This window comes from Vidua macroura, chromosome 3 (genome assembly GCF_024509145.1).
Source record: "Vidua macroura isolate BioBank_ID:100142 chromosome 3, ASM2450914v1, whole genome shotgun sequence".
Taxonomy (NCBI): Eukaryota; Metazoa; Chordata; class Aves; order Passeriformes; family Viduidae; genus Vidua; species Vidua macroura.
The window spans coordinates 71,137,400-71,151,322 of record NC_071573.1 but is presented as its reverse complement, the minus strand read 5'-3'; the positions used below and the strand labels follow the sequence as shown (position 1 = coordinate 71,151,322).

The 13,923-nt window shown below is 38.8% G+C and overlaps 1 protein-coding gene across 2 annotated transcripts; it reads left to right on the top strand.

Moving 5' to 3' along the window:
- Window positions 1-18: 18 nt before the first annotated feature.
- Window positions 19-12,023, top strand: QRSL1 (glutaminyl-tRNA amidotransferase subunit QRSL1). Of its 2 annotated transcripts, none has more exons than XM_053972686.1 (11): window positions 19-123; window positions 357-516; window positions 1,640-1,738; window positions 2,750-2,846; window positions 4,531-4,701; window positions 6,906-7,081; window positions 7,190-7,302; window positions 8,814-9,006; window positions 9,384-9,501; window positions 10,816-11,021; window positions 11,489-12,023. In XM_053972686.1, the coding sequence occupies exons 1-11, from the start codon at window positions 100-102 to the stop codon at window positions 11,698-11,700; spliced, it is 1,569 nt and encodes a 522-aa protein (XP_053828661.1). In that variant the 5' UTR covers window positions 19-99; the 3' UTR covers window positions 11,701-12,023. The 2 variants fall into 2 exon arrangements, with proteins under 2 accessions (XP_053828661.1, XP_053828660.1); XM_053972685.1 differs by having other exon boundaries at window positions 10,816-11,087.
- Window positions 12,024-13,923: the final 1,900 nt, after the last annotated feature.

Sequence of the window (13,923 nt, the reverse complement as noted above, 5' to 3'; positions counted from 1 at the left end):
GGGGTGTTGCGGCAAGATGGCGGCGCGCGGCTGCCGCGCCGGCGGAAAGGTAAGGGTCGCTCGGCGGGCGTGAGGAGGCGGCGACGGGCAGGGAGAGCCATGCTGCGCGCCTCTCTGCGACAGGTGAGTGGGGTTCGTTCATCTGCTGAGAATGCCAAAGAGCGGGGTAGGGCTGCCGAGGAGGGGGGCGGGTTCGCAAGGTGACCTGGGTCCCCTCGCGTCCCCCTTCCCGGGGGCGGCCCGGGAGAGCGCTTCCCGTGGACTCCTTCCCTCAGCGGGGATGGCGCTTTCTTCCCGTTCGGCCCCGGTGCGGCCTCTGTCACCCGGCTGCTCTGAACGACGGGCTGCGCTCTCAGGTGTCGGCGGCGCTGAAGGAAGGACGAGTCGCTCCCACGGAGCTCTGCCAGCGATGCCTGGCCCTCATCAAAAGCACCAAGTTTCTGAATGCATACATTACCGTAGCGGAAGAGACCGCTATGAAGCAGGCTGAAGAATCAGACGAAAGATATAAAAGAGGTATGTTGGTTTGTAAGTAATGTCAGTCCTTAAAAAGCTGCTGTGGAGGAGCTGTCTGTGTTAGACAAAGTGCCTTTGCTTTTTAAAGGGGGTGTCTTGGCTTGTTTGACTGCTGGGGGATGAGGCTCACGCTTGAGGTTTCCGTGGGTGCTCCTGGATGTACACTTGGTACTCAGGAGAGTATTTAGGCCAAAAAACAGTTGGAAAACCTGGATCAAACAAGGCACTGCAGGTTAAGTAGGCTCTGTGCCTCTTGGACAGAACTGCTACTTGTGTCTGCTGCTTCTTTCCCTCAGCAGTTCATTTAGAAGATGTAGCCAACAGGTGCCATGAATAGGCAAATGCAGGGGTCATTCACAGGCCTCCAGACTGGGATAGGCAAACAGCTGGTGCAACCTATCGAGTTTTTAATTAAGAAAGCAAATTAAATTAAAGCAGCTTTATTAATTGTAGTTAGTAATTGGAGAACAGAACAGCTTTCAGTACTATTATCTGCAGCATTTAGAAGATGCCATCCTCATTTTCCTTTGTGTTTCAAGAAAGGCAGGAAAGGTAAATTTTCACCCAATAGAGTACACGTTTTCCTTCCTGGGTGACACTTGCTGTCCTCTGGCAGCTCAATAAAATTGTCAGCCAGGTTGTTTTGCTTCCTGATGTAGGCTGTTTCATTTTCGGGTTGGGGTTTTTTTTTGATGGTGGATAATCAATTACTTGGGAAGGATTTTGTCTGCTTCAGTAATTAATCCACTGTGTATGTCAGGTAGGCAGCTTTTATAGCTCCCAGCTTAGTGATGGAGTGGATTTAGTAGCACCTATGGCTGAAATAAGGACTGTGTGGTCCCATTGGAATGCACTCCTTTGGGATAGCCAGCCTGGATGAAAGCAGCTGGAGGGCTTAGACATGAGGTCTGGTTTGGGCACAGTGCTCCATGCTTGAGTTGGAATGGAAGATGGTTCTTGAAAATGGAACAGACAACCATCAAATGCCAAGTGGAAAGCAATCTTGCTTCCAAAAACCACCCAAAGTGACATGTAAAATAAACAGCAATTGATGAGAACATTATATATATATAGAGGACATTTTGCTTTAATCTCTGTTGTTTTACAATCATTTCTAATGCAGGTCAGCCACTGGGCATTCTAGATGGAATTCCTGTTGCTGTAAAAGACAACTTTAATACAGCTGGCATTGAGACAACATGTGCATCAAATATGCTAAAAGGTACAGTAAAGCTTTTAAAGTAAAATCAGATCTTTTGCTCTTCAGAGGGTTTATGGACTGGAGTCTTGCAGAAATCCAAGTATTTTCAAAAAATGAGCTGGTGTCATTTGAGGAAATGCATTTATCCAATTTCTCTAGCCAAGTTCATCTGGTATTACAGATGGATCTTCTTCTTCTTCTAAGCACATTATCTCTTTATACTTTTATGCATTTAACAACATTTAAAATAAAAACATGTATACTACAATAAAATGGTTCCAAAACTCACATTTTCCTTCACATTGCTTTTAGGTCTAGAGGAGACCAGTCAGTTCTGTTCTGCCTAGTGAAATCCAGAGACAGTCCCATTTTGTTGTTGTTGTTCTGTTTATAATTGATGACTTAAATAATTTTTTGGTATGGCTGTAGGAAAAGTAGACATTAACAATCCCAATGTACAAGCACGTTCTATAATGCTTTTAAGGATTTTTTTTTTAATTTCCTAAACTCATTGTTTTTATTAACAGTTCATGAATGTTTTCAAGGCATTACAAATTTTTTATAGTAAAAACAAAAGTAGGAAACATTTCTTATATCTGTTTTATTCTGCACAAAGTAAAACTTTATATTAATCCTTGTGGAAGATAGCAGAAGTAAATTAGCAGACCTCTAATTTGATTTTGGTTTTTTTTAATAGCAGAGGAAACAAAATATGACTTCACTGTTGTAAAAGTTGTTATATTTTCTGAGATGCCTTTCCTTAAAGCACATTCCTCAGACCTGTTGTGATTGATTGGAATGCATATTAGGAGTGATGTCCTTGTTCCTGATGAAAGTGGGATTGAAGAAGCCCTTGTCAACATTCACAAAGTGAATTGGTTACGACTTGAGATCTCGTGTCACTGTCGTAGTTCTCATCCTAGGTTATGTAAGGTCTGAGTGGTAATGACAGCATCAAAATGTTCAGAGAAGCTACTTGTAAAAACAATTTGCATCTCACCAGTTGCTCTTAATTGTTCTGATTGTTTTCAGGTTATATTTCTCCTTACAATGCTACAGTAGTTCAGAAGTTACTGGATCAGGGAGCTGTGCTTTTAGGTAAAACAAACCTAGATGAATTTGCAATGGGGTGAGTGATGTTTATTATTTTTAATGTGCTGATTTTACAAAAAATAGCATACATACCATCTGTTCCAATCTCCCTGTAATCCTTAACTCCTGTTTCTGTGAGGCAAGACAATAATGAATACTTACTGGAAGGGTACACAGAGCTGCATGAACTTCTCCCTGAGCGTTTATGGTGTTCTGTAAATGATACAGACACTGTGTTTTGTGAACATAGTGTTCAAATGTGCTTGAGAGGCAGGAAGCGGTCCAGCTTTTGCAGAAGACTGAGGACAAGTGGCCTTCTTGTAGATTCAGTAGTGTGTTAATAGAATTGGTTACAACACAGTTAATTGCTGCCTTTTCCTCTCTCCTTACTGATGGCTTTTTGCCCTTAGGTAATTGTTGTCGTGCCCTCAGTGGCAGCCACTGCCTCTGCCAGTCAGCCACTGGGCTAATTTATATGGTTACTCCTTGACTTGCTGTACACAGGCTAATCAAGAGCAAGGCTTTTAAGTTGCCTAAGCTAATGTTGGTGACTTTTTGTCAGGAGCACATTGAAAAATGCCCCTACAAATTGATTCTTCTGCAAATCAGTGAAGGCAGCCAAGCTGTAGCAGAGAATGGCATCAGGCTGTTAGGGATGGGAATTACTGCTAGGTTTGGAAAGGAATCTTTAGTTACCCGTGAAAAGCAGTAAATGCAGTATTTTGGTTTTATTATACTTAAACCAAAGTCCAAGGTTTGATTGGAAATTCACATGGATGGGGTGGAAATACTTAGACAATATTGTTTTGAACGAAGTAATTTTTGTGAAAAAAGCTATTCCTCACAGGAAGAGCAGGCAAAAAGCTTGGGAGAAACCTGATAACGCAGTATTACAACTGGTCTAAGTTCAATAAAGCACAGGATTCTTCTAAAGAGCTTATCCCAATACTAGTTTCTCATTATGGTCTATGTGTTTGCATGATCTCTTGATCAGGGAGTGGATCCAGCTCTAAAGTAATCATGTCTCAATAAGGTTGGTTTTCAACTACTGTCAGCTGTCTGTTCTGTCTGATGATTTAGCTGGTAACACTGGCGCCTTGCAGTCAGGGGGGCATGGGGTAAAGGGCCTGAGGAAGGAGGAAAGTATGCCCTGCCCGTGCTTCTGGTGTCAGCTCACACTTGGCAACACAAGCTGACTGAAACCAGTTTCTGAAAAGCCAGTCTGGCATTCTGAACCAGTGAACTGTGCCCTCTGCAGAGGGCTACAGGGTGAAAAATAGTGTGGCATTTCAGAGAAATGCGTGTTCCTGGTATTGTGGAGCTCTTTCTCCACCTCTAGCAGCCTGTTTTTCCTCACAACAGTGATCTTACATCAAATGCAGGGCTGGAAAAACAGAATACCTTGGTTTTGAAAGAGATGTGCTCCTGTACTTTTACAAAGCTTAAATCAGTTTTATGTCTTTGTGACTCTGTTTGTTTCAGTGACATAAGCAGAAGTTAGAGAGGGGTACGAGTTCAGGTTCTGTGTCAGAAACTGATGAACACTGTGAATTTCACAATTGTATGTAATGTTATAGAAGTTGACTGCTTAAGGATTTACATACACCAATCTTCTTGTGTTGAAATTGAATTTGCAAGGATGATGAGGAATTGGATTAAAAAAATAAAATTGTGTGTCTTTTGTCACTTCTGTCTGTATTTGTCCTGTCTGACTATCTTAGTTCTGGGAGTACGGATGGAGTATTTGGACCAGTCAGAAATCCCTGGAGTTATTCAAAACAGTACAAGGAAAAGTCTGTCCCAAAATCCCATTCTGAAGAGTCTGACTGGGTAATAACAGGAGGGAGCTCAGGAGGCAGCGCGGCTGCTGTGTCGTCTTTCACTTGTTTTGCGTAAGAGGCTTTTAAAATTGTCTTTCCCTAAATGTCTAAAAATATGTTGGAATGTTTTAATTTTATCATTTTCTCATAAGCTAGTATGAAATAGGAGGCTTATTGACACTTGCATTCAAAAATTTATTTCAGCATCCCCAGGTTACTCATGGCGTATCATGAAGCCAGAATTAATCCATGCAGGCAAATTTAGATTTACTTATTTCAGGCATTATTCAGTGGTATGACCATTTTGCACTGCGTGAAATCAAATTATGATGGCAGTAAGGGAGTGACAGTTTTATTCTTATTCCCACATAATCTCTTAAACAGTCTTACGGGGTTTGTGACGCATCCTCTTCCTCATTAATTGCGTTACACAAATACACACTGAAAATGTAATTCAGGAAATTAAGAGATCCCTTCATTTCTAACAGTATAGTAATCTTCCCTCTGCTCCTTTGTAGCATAGTTATGTAATAGTACGTGAGATTTGGGACCTAAAAGGTTTCAAATCTCTAATTTAACAAAAGAGTACAGAGTACTTACTACATAGGTACTTACAGACATCCCTGTTTTTAAGTTAGAAGATAGTTTTAGGGTTGGGGTGTTTTTTAGGCAAGTGTGTGTTTATGGTTGTTTTGAATTTTTTTCCTAAAGAAATTTAAACAAGCTGGACTTTTTTTTAAATACTAATTACTAACTGCATGGTGTATCAACACACTGTTTAGCAAGTCAGTTGTCTATACTGTCTTCCCCATCTGACTGTTAAAACTGATCACAAACCTTTACACCTTGCATTTTATGCAATTTTTAGAGCTGCATGTTGGAGCATGTTTTATAGAAGATTATTTCAATTGCGCTCTTTAGTTACTTTATCCTTGTTTGCCCATAGACTACATTACAAGCATCTATTTTGTTGTTAAAATATTCTTGCAAATGTTGATTGCAACTTCTTAAATTACTTTTTTTAAAATTATATATATATCTTAATCTTCTTGCCCTTTACTGGGATGTAACCTACTCAACATTTAATACTGTTGAAATTGAACTCATTGCAGCCAATCCCAATGACTGCTGGTCCTCATCCTGAGCCAAAATGGGCTGAGCCTGAGAGGGTCTGGCACCTTTTCTTATTTTGCTGGGCTCCCATTTTGCACTGCTCAGCATATTGTCAGATGAGGGAGATTTTTTGTCCAGCTATTTTATTGTATATAACCTATTGTATATCCATCCTATTAGTGTCTTTCAAGCACCAGGAATGCTGCCAGTCTATACATTTTCAGTTTGAGATTTGGATGTCCAAAACTGCTATAAAATTGAGGATGTTTTACATCAACACAAAGGCTCTGGAAAAAAATTCTACTTCAGGAAAGTCAGTTGAATTGGTTCAGTTATCTCAAAAACAAATGGCTATGGGAAAAGTCATATACTCACTTCAATAAAAATTATACCTGTTTCTGGAGTTTAAATTGGTTTCATTGAATGAAAACTCCTTTACCTTTTTAATGATGCTTGAGTTAAATTTATTAAAAACAAGAGAACAGCATGTTTCATTTCAATACAATTTCCTAACTAAAAATCTCAATTTAGAAAGAGCAAGGTTTCATTGTGGATATAAAAAGAGGAATTCAACATAATAATAATAATAATAATAATAATAATAATAATAATAATAATAATAATATATTGTGTTTTAATTGTACCTAAGCTACTGTAAACTGGGAGTTTTGATCAATTTTTTTTAGATTGGGAAACAGGAAAAACATCTTTCCAAAGTATGCCCTCTTGTTAGGGGCAAGAAGTGTCACTCTTCATTTTTATCCTGGAAAATGCTGACTCATGGTGCATTGGCTACACAATAAATAAGATATCAGTGTTGAAAGTTGTTCCCTAAATCACATAAGGTGTATCAGTATTGGAACAGAGAAGGCAAAAGAAGATATTTGGGGCCATTTTCAGATGGTTTGAATTCTGCCTATCTGCCTCTGCCTTGTGAAGAGAACTGGACTCTCCTAATGGCAAATTCAGAGACCCTAAGAAAAATCAAAGAACAAATGAAAAATAGACATAGAGAGCAGACTGGAATTTAGGCTGTGTGATTATGACTTCTGATCTGGAAGAATTCACAGAGTTTTAAATCGATGCATCTCAAAGCCACACATTCTTATGATTTGGAAATGTTCTGAATTATCTTACTAATGATGATCCTTTTGAAACCATAGAGCCTTAGGGTCAGACACAGGAGGATCTACCCGAAACCCTGCTGCTCACTGTGGTGTTGTAGGTTTAAAGCCAACGTATGGACTGATCTCTCGCCATGGTCTCATTCCTCTAGTGAACTCCATGGATGTGCCAGGAATTCTTACCAGATGTGTGGATGATGCAGCAGTTTTGTTAGGTATTACTATGTCATACATCTTTGTTTACAACATTTCCTCAAAACAAACTGAATTCTGACTAACTAACGTACGTTTTCCTGGTCTTCACGTGTCGTGCCTTATTTCAGGTTCACTTGCTGGACATGATCCTAAGGACTCCACCACAATTCAGGATGACTTTGAGCCATTTGAACTACCTAATTTGACTGATGTCAGCAAGCTTTCAATTGGAATTCCAAAGGTAACGTTTAAATCCTGTTAACAGTTATGAACAAATAAAAGACACATAACGAAAAAATACTTGTGTCTTGCCCACCACCTCTCAGTCTCCCATGATTTGAAACAGTGAAGACAGTAAAAGCAGCTTATGGAAAAGAACAGTATGTGTTTGCTCTGTTGCCTGTCCAGGCAATTTGGAGTAAGCATCTAAAACATGTTGTCATTGTGGTGGGAAGCACTGTCAGGAGATTCAGGGGAAATGGGGAACTTCAGTTCTTGGGAACTTCAGAACTTGGTTCTCTCTGTTGCTCTTTCCTTAGTCTACTCTGTAGCCTCCAAAAAGTTGCTCTTGGTGCCTTCCCACACAGGGAGCTTGGTACTGGTTTGTGTGGAGCTTTGAGATCCTTGCCTAAATGCCATTGTATTAATATAGAGCAGAATTTTAAAGGCAATTAAATGGCACAAGGAGCTGTGATTTGCAGAGTCCTAATAAGAACTGAAAGACATCTGTAATTTGGCACCTGATGTATGCAATTCAATCATGTTTGTAACTATAAGAGTACTTGAAATTTAGGAACAAAGTTTGGGACTTCAGCCTATTTTTAATTTAATAAAGGCTCTGCCTTCAAAGAGACAATGTGAGCAACATTTATTAATTGGATTCTCAGTATTGGAACTTAAGCTAGAACAGGCATACCAAAAGTTTTAATTTGGTAAGCAGAGATGTCCACTGACCATTTATTCACAGTCTGTGAAATGAAAAAATTACATGCCTAGAAAATTGATCAGCTGCATACTGTTTAAATCGTGATAAATCTAAAATTGTGATGTTGGTTAATTTTTCCTATTCTTTGGACAGCTTTTTCTACTGCTCCAGGTTATTCTAAACAGATACATGCATATGTTAAACATGGGTCATAGCTACTCAGAAATCAGACAGTATTATGACTCTGATACTAAGGGTTACAACTAAAGCAAGTATCTTCAAAAATAGGGAATTTTAATAGAATATCTATAATTTGTCTGTGAAATAGTAATGTAGCTAATCTAAGTCTTCTCCCAACCCCTTGATTGTAGTTCTTCTTTGGTGGGTGGTTTTATTTGTGTGCCATTGCCACTGATAACATTGTTAGCATTAACAGCAGTGGCTAACAGCCCTGGTTTTAGGATTTAGACCTGAAGAATTTCTACCTATGACTGCAGAGCAGTACAGTGTAGTCTCGATGGATAAATAAGGGAATAATTGGGCAATTACTCCTTCAGAAAAAACTGCTGAAATTCCATGATCTGTGATACATATGTTGATCCTACTCAGATGAAGACAATACTCTTAAGAAGACTGAATCCTGTTAATTTAATACTCCTTGATTGTATAGGGTTTAGTAGATGCAAAAAGCTTTAATTAGTACTTTAAATCATATAGTGGTGAGATAATGGTTTCAGTGTATTTTTAGTAAGGAGTATTTGTGTTTTGGTTGCTGTTAGAAGTAAACCAGTGTGTAAAATAACTACTTTTCTTGTTTTTCCTCTAAGGAATATCATGCACCAGGGCTGTCTAGTGAAATTCTGGCTCTCTGGTCAAAGGCTGCTGACCTGTTTAAGAATGCAGGTGCTAAAGTGGTTGAAGTGAGCCTACCACACACTCGTTACTCAATTGTCTGCTATCATGTGCTGTGCACAGCAGAAGTGGCATCAAATATGGCCAGGTTTGATGGATTGGAATATGGTAAGGCCTTTGAAAAAGCTTTTTTCGCAGACAGTAGAAACATTGCTGGATGCCATGTAAAAATGTTAGTTTTCATAGATTTTCTTTTCATGGTTGGATGCTTGATATTATTTCTCCAAGATGGAATATAGTAAAAAACCTTGTGCAGATAAAGATGTGTAAATAAATACATAATATATTTCACTACTAGGCATATCAGTGTCTGGGCTCAAAATCTAGTTTAGTATTTTCATAATAAAACAGGAATTGTTTTGTTGTTTTTCCAGAATAGCAGCATGTCAGATTGCAGCAAACAGTGACCCATTGTACTACAATGATGTTATTGAATCTTAAGGATTACAAGAAGTATTAATACCCAAAATGCCTTTTCTTTTCAGGACATCGTTCTGACATGAAGGATTCCACTGAAAGTATGTATGCTGCAACACGGCGAGAAGGCTTCAATGATGTCGTAAGAGGAAGGATTCTATCAGGAAACTACTTCTTGTTGAAACAGTAAGCAGAACTTCTTGAAATTCAGCTTTTCTAGGTTAACGAATTATTGAGCAAATGGTGATTAATTGTTCACCATGGCATGCAAAAGAAATTGCCCTTCCACTAGTAGCTGTTTGTATTTTTATTATTGCTTTAGCTCTATAATACCCAATGGATTGTTAATAATGAACGAAAATGTTTGCCCTGAGTCTTACTGGTGAGCGTCCTAAATTAAATAAGTAGAATAATTTAGTGATATTTTTTTCCCCCTACCAGAGCGTTATTGACATCCATTAGTTAAATTAGGCAGAAATCTACCCTATGGTATGACATTGAAATCATACTGAAGTCTTTACTGTCCTTTATTGTTAGAAGTTCTGTAGCTGTTAATCTCATTAAAACTGCACAGAAAAACTGCTGGTACATTGTAGTGAGGTCTTCTAGAGAGAGCCAGAGACACAGCAATTAAATTAACTGCAGCTCTCTGTCTCAGTGTACAGGGAAAGAGAAGCATTGGCAGAAGTATTGAACTGAAGTCCTTACAGAAGTCAGGGTTTTATTCAGCTCACGTAGAGAAGCTAGCGCATGGATTAATTTTATGTTTTTAGTTTTCAATCCTTATCCAGCAGTCCTAATTTATGTTAGTAAAAGTGCTGTTTCTCTTTGTCTGAATTTATTCAGATACTAACAAACATATTAGACATGTAATCAGTCTCTGTAGTGCTGTTGCTTTGAAAGAGCTCTGTCAGCAAGAGTATTCATCAGATGTGACTTCTGATTGCTCTCAGAGACAGGAATGTTGTCAGTCAGTCTGTAACAACCAGCTTTTATGGAATGCCGATATTCCTGCCAAGTGTGCTCCCTCTGCTTACAACTGTCCAGATCAGCTTTCCTAAGGCTGCTTTAAAATTCATGTAGTTAACTCTTTGGTGAAGGAATACACAATTAGCTTCCACCAAGATGGAACAGGAGAGCTGTGTTCCTGTTCCACAGTAAATTACTTTTGAAGAACAGAGTACAGGATTCAGAAAGCATTCTTAGAATAAGTAGTAGAGAAAACCCATCTGTGTCTCCTGCAAATGTTGCCTTTTACAGCTTATTTTTATCTTGCTTTTCAAAGTTTTAAAATGACTAGGTGATTGTTCAGGAAGTTCTGTTTAACATCTTTAGAGACAGCATGGACAAGGAGAACAAGTCCTCCCTCAGCAAGCTTGCAGACAGCTCCAGTTTGAGTAGTAATATTACTGGGCTTGTCTTTTCCACGGTAACGAAGAAATAAAGTTCTTTATTTAGGGAATTGAAGAGTCAGGTCTTTATGTCCCTATTCCTCTCTAGGAACTATGAGAAGTACTTTGTCAAGGCACAGAAAGTGAGACGTCTCATTGCCAACGACTTTGTGAAGGTTTTCAGGAGCGGTGTTGATATTTTACTCACTCCCACCACTCTGAGTGATGCAGCACCATACACAGAATTCATCCAAGAAGACAACAGGACCCGCAGCACTCAAGATGACATCCTGACACAGGCTGCAAACATGGCTGGTGAGCAGGGACAGGAGCTCAACTGTTTTCCCCTGCCTAGTCATTTTACATGTCCAGTTCCTTTAGGTATCTAACCTTCTCTTTAGAATCAAGGTATTTCACCCCCATGTCATGAGTCTTAGAGTGGTAACTGAGTCTAAGGGCAGTTTATTAAATGCTTGAAAATGTAAGACTAGATTTTAGAGTAAGGCACCTTGGAGCTGATTGTGGGCTGCAGGTAAGATGAATCTGTTCCAGAAAAAGAAATCTCTTTCTAAGGAGAGCTGATTATCTTTTTCAGAGGATGCTGACCTCTTAAATCTCTCTAATTAATTTCTTACGATCATCTAGCATTCACTTCATTGAATCAAATTATTTTAGCTAGTTTTTTTTCTCTACATAATTTTTTTTCTGGTTCTCTTGAAATTGATGCAAAAATTACTCTAAGGTTTAATAGTAAATCTTTGCATGTGTATTTTTTTTTTCAGGACTGCCAGCCATAAATGTTCCTACAGCTCTTTCAGAGAGAGGCTTGCCAGTTGGGCTTCAGTTCATTGGACGTTCATTCCAGGAGAAGCAGCTTCTCACTGTAGCCAAATGGTTTGAAAAACAAGTACAATTCCCAATGATTCAACTAGAAGAAGTAAAGAGGCATGACAGTGGTGTCTTTCAGCATCAGAAATCTGCTTCTTTTTCATAGCCTGGGACTTGCTAGTCAGCTAGAGCAAGAAAGCTGTGGGGATGGTCAAGAAATGAATTTCTGCAGTTAATTGTCTTTTGCAGAAGTAATAATCTGTTCTAAGAAGACGTTACGCAGTAATGCATGATGGAATCATGACAGCTTGTTACAGTGTAATTAAGCCAAAGTGAATCATTAAGTAAACATTACCATGTTATTAAAAGCCATTTCTTACTGATACTAAAAACACCAAGTTGAAATTGTGTGTGTTATGCCTGCGAAGCTGATTTTTTAATCCCTAGAGGATGTGTAAGGTATCTGACCAATTAAAGAACTAACCTGAACTGTTGTGTGAAAACTTCATGGTTGCCAAACGGCTTGGTTTCCTTCTGGAGTGTAGAATTCTGTAATGACAACAACCAGATAAGCTCTGTTGGAACAAAGGTATGAAGAATCTGTTCACCAAAAGTTAAATACGAAGGGAAACAATGGAATAACATAGAACCATAGAATCCTTTAGATAAGAAAAGACTTTTAAGTTCATCAAGTCCAACCCAGCACTACAAGGTTCACCATTCAATCATATCCCTAATGCCATAGCTACATGTCTGTTATGTGATGCTTATTAAGGCCATTGTGAGAAAGCTAAATCGCACCTGCATTTAGATCCCTGTTTTATCAAAATCCAAGATGTGGAAATGTTAGTTCATTTTAAAAACCAAGATGTTCCCTACTTCTAGTTAACTTGTGCAGAAGGTCAAGCTAACCTCTGGGTTTACAAATCATGCATATTACTCTGGTTATATCTGATGATATAATGATGAATTCCAGATATCTTCTGTGGAAAGATGTGTACTAGTAGTACTTGAGTAGTTATTTTCTTCTTCCTTCATCACTGTTCTTTATAATCAACACTTAAATACTTATTAAGAAAAAGATCTTAGTGTGACTCCCTGTATGAATGCCATCTATTCCTTCATGGATAGTCATTCAACACAATAGTAATTCAAACTGAATTTCCAAACCATCATCTTGTAGACTAGAAGACTTACTAAACAACTATTAACCTGTTTCAAATGTTGCAGTTGCTATTTCTTGATAGTTAAAACACGAAGGATGAAATTCGTAGATGTTTTGCATCAGATTCACTTTCAATCAGTCTACAGCATGCAGAGATGTAAAAGGTATAGAGGGAGAAAAATTACTGAGGTGGAATCCCCTATGGAAACATAAATAATCTTCCTGAATTACATCTTGTCATATACCATGTTGTCACCTATATAAAAAAGAAAAACCTTATTTCTAAAATTTGCAGATTAATTTTCCATATGCCAAAGTGAACTTTTTTCAATACCTTTCCCACACAATTAAAATGGTACACAACTGAAAACCCTACATTTAGAAAGCTGAATTATATTTTTAAACACTAAAAATCAAGGTACAGCCTATTTGCAGCCTCACTCTATCTTTTTGCATAGAACAGTCTTTAGGGAACTTGCTTTTTCTATTAGCGGGTGATGATGAATTGAGAATCCTAATGAAATATTTTCACTCATGACTTGTTCAGTAATTTAGGTGTGCTGTAATCATGCAGGTGTGTCTTGCAGCAGCTTGCTGACCAGAGCTCTCAGTGAGGTTATCCAAGTTGCTGTACCTGGATATATACTTAGAATAGTTGCTCTTTGACGTGCACATCCCAAACCCAGACCTACCACTTGCTGTTTCTAAAAGTAAAGGTACTTTATTTTTAAAAGGTACTTTTTACTTTTCCCAAACTCTTTGGGCCAGAGTTTGAGATAAAATTCTAGCTGTGCAGAGCATTCCTGGAGAGACATGAAGCACCTTGGAGTGTTGCAGAAGAGAACAAGCTGAGGACTGTGCTTTCCCTTGGAAATTCATTCTGGACTGACTTCTGACCTACTGGAAGATCACTGCTTATGCTTGGCAGTCTTTCGCTTAAAACTTCCTCTGATGTAAAGAGATACCTGATGGGAAAACTGGATCAAGGCATAGTTCCCTACTCTGTGTTTCCCAAGCAGTTAGAGGAGAGGTAGGTGGAGGGTCTCTTTATCTGCACTACCTTTTTTTCAAGTGGGGCTCCAATTCCAGTCTGCAGAACCCTCTAAAGGAGCATTCAGAAGATCACAGCGATGACCTATTCTAACACAGGTCCTTCAGAGTTTCTGCTGCTGGCAGATTTCTGAGTATAGAATGGCTGTGTGGGGAAATACACAGTGGGGGAGG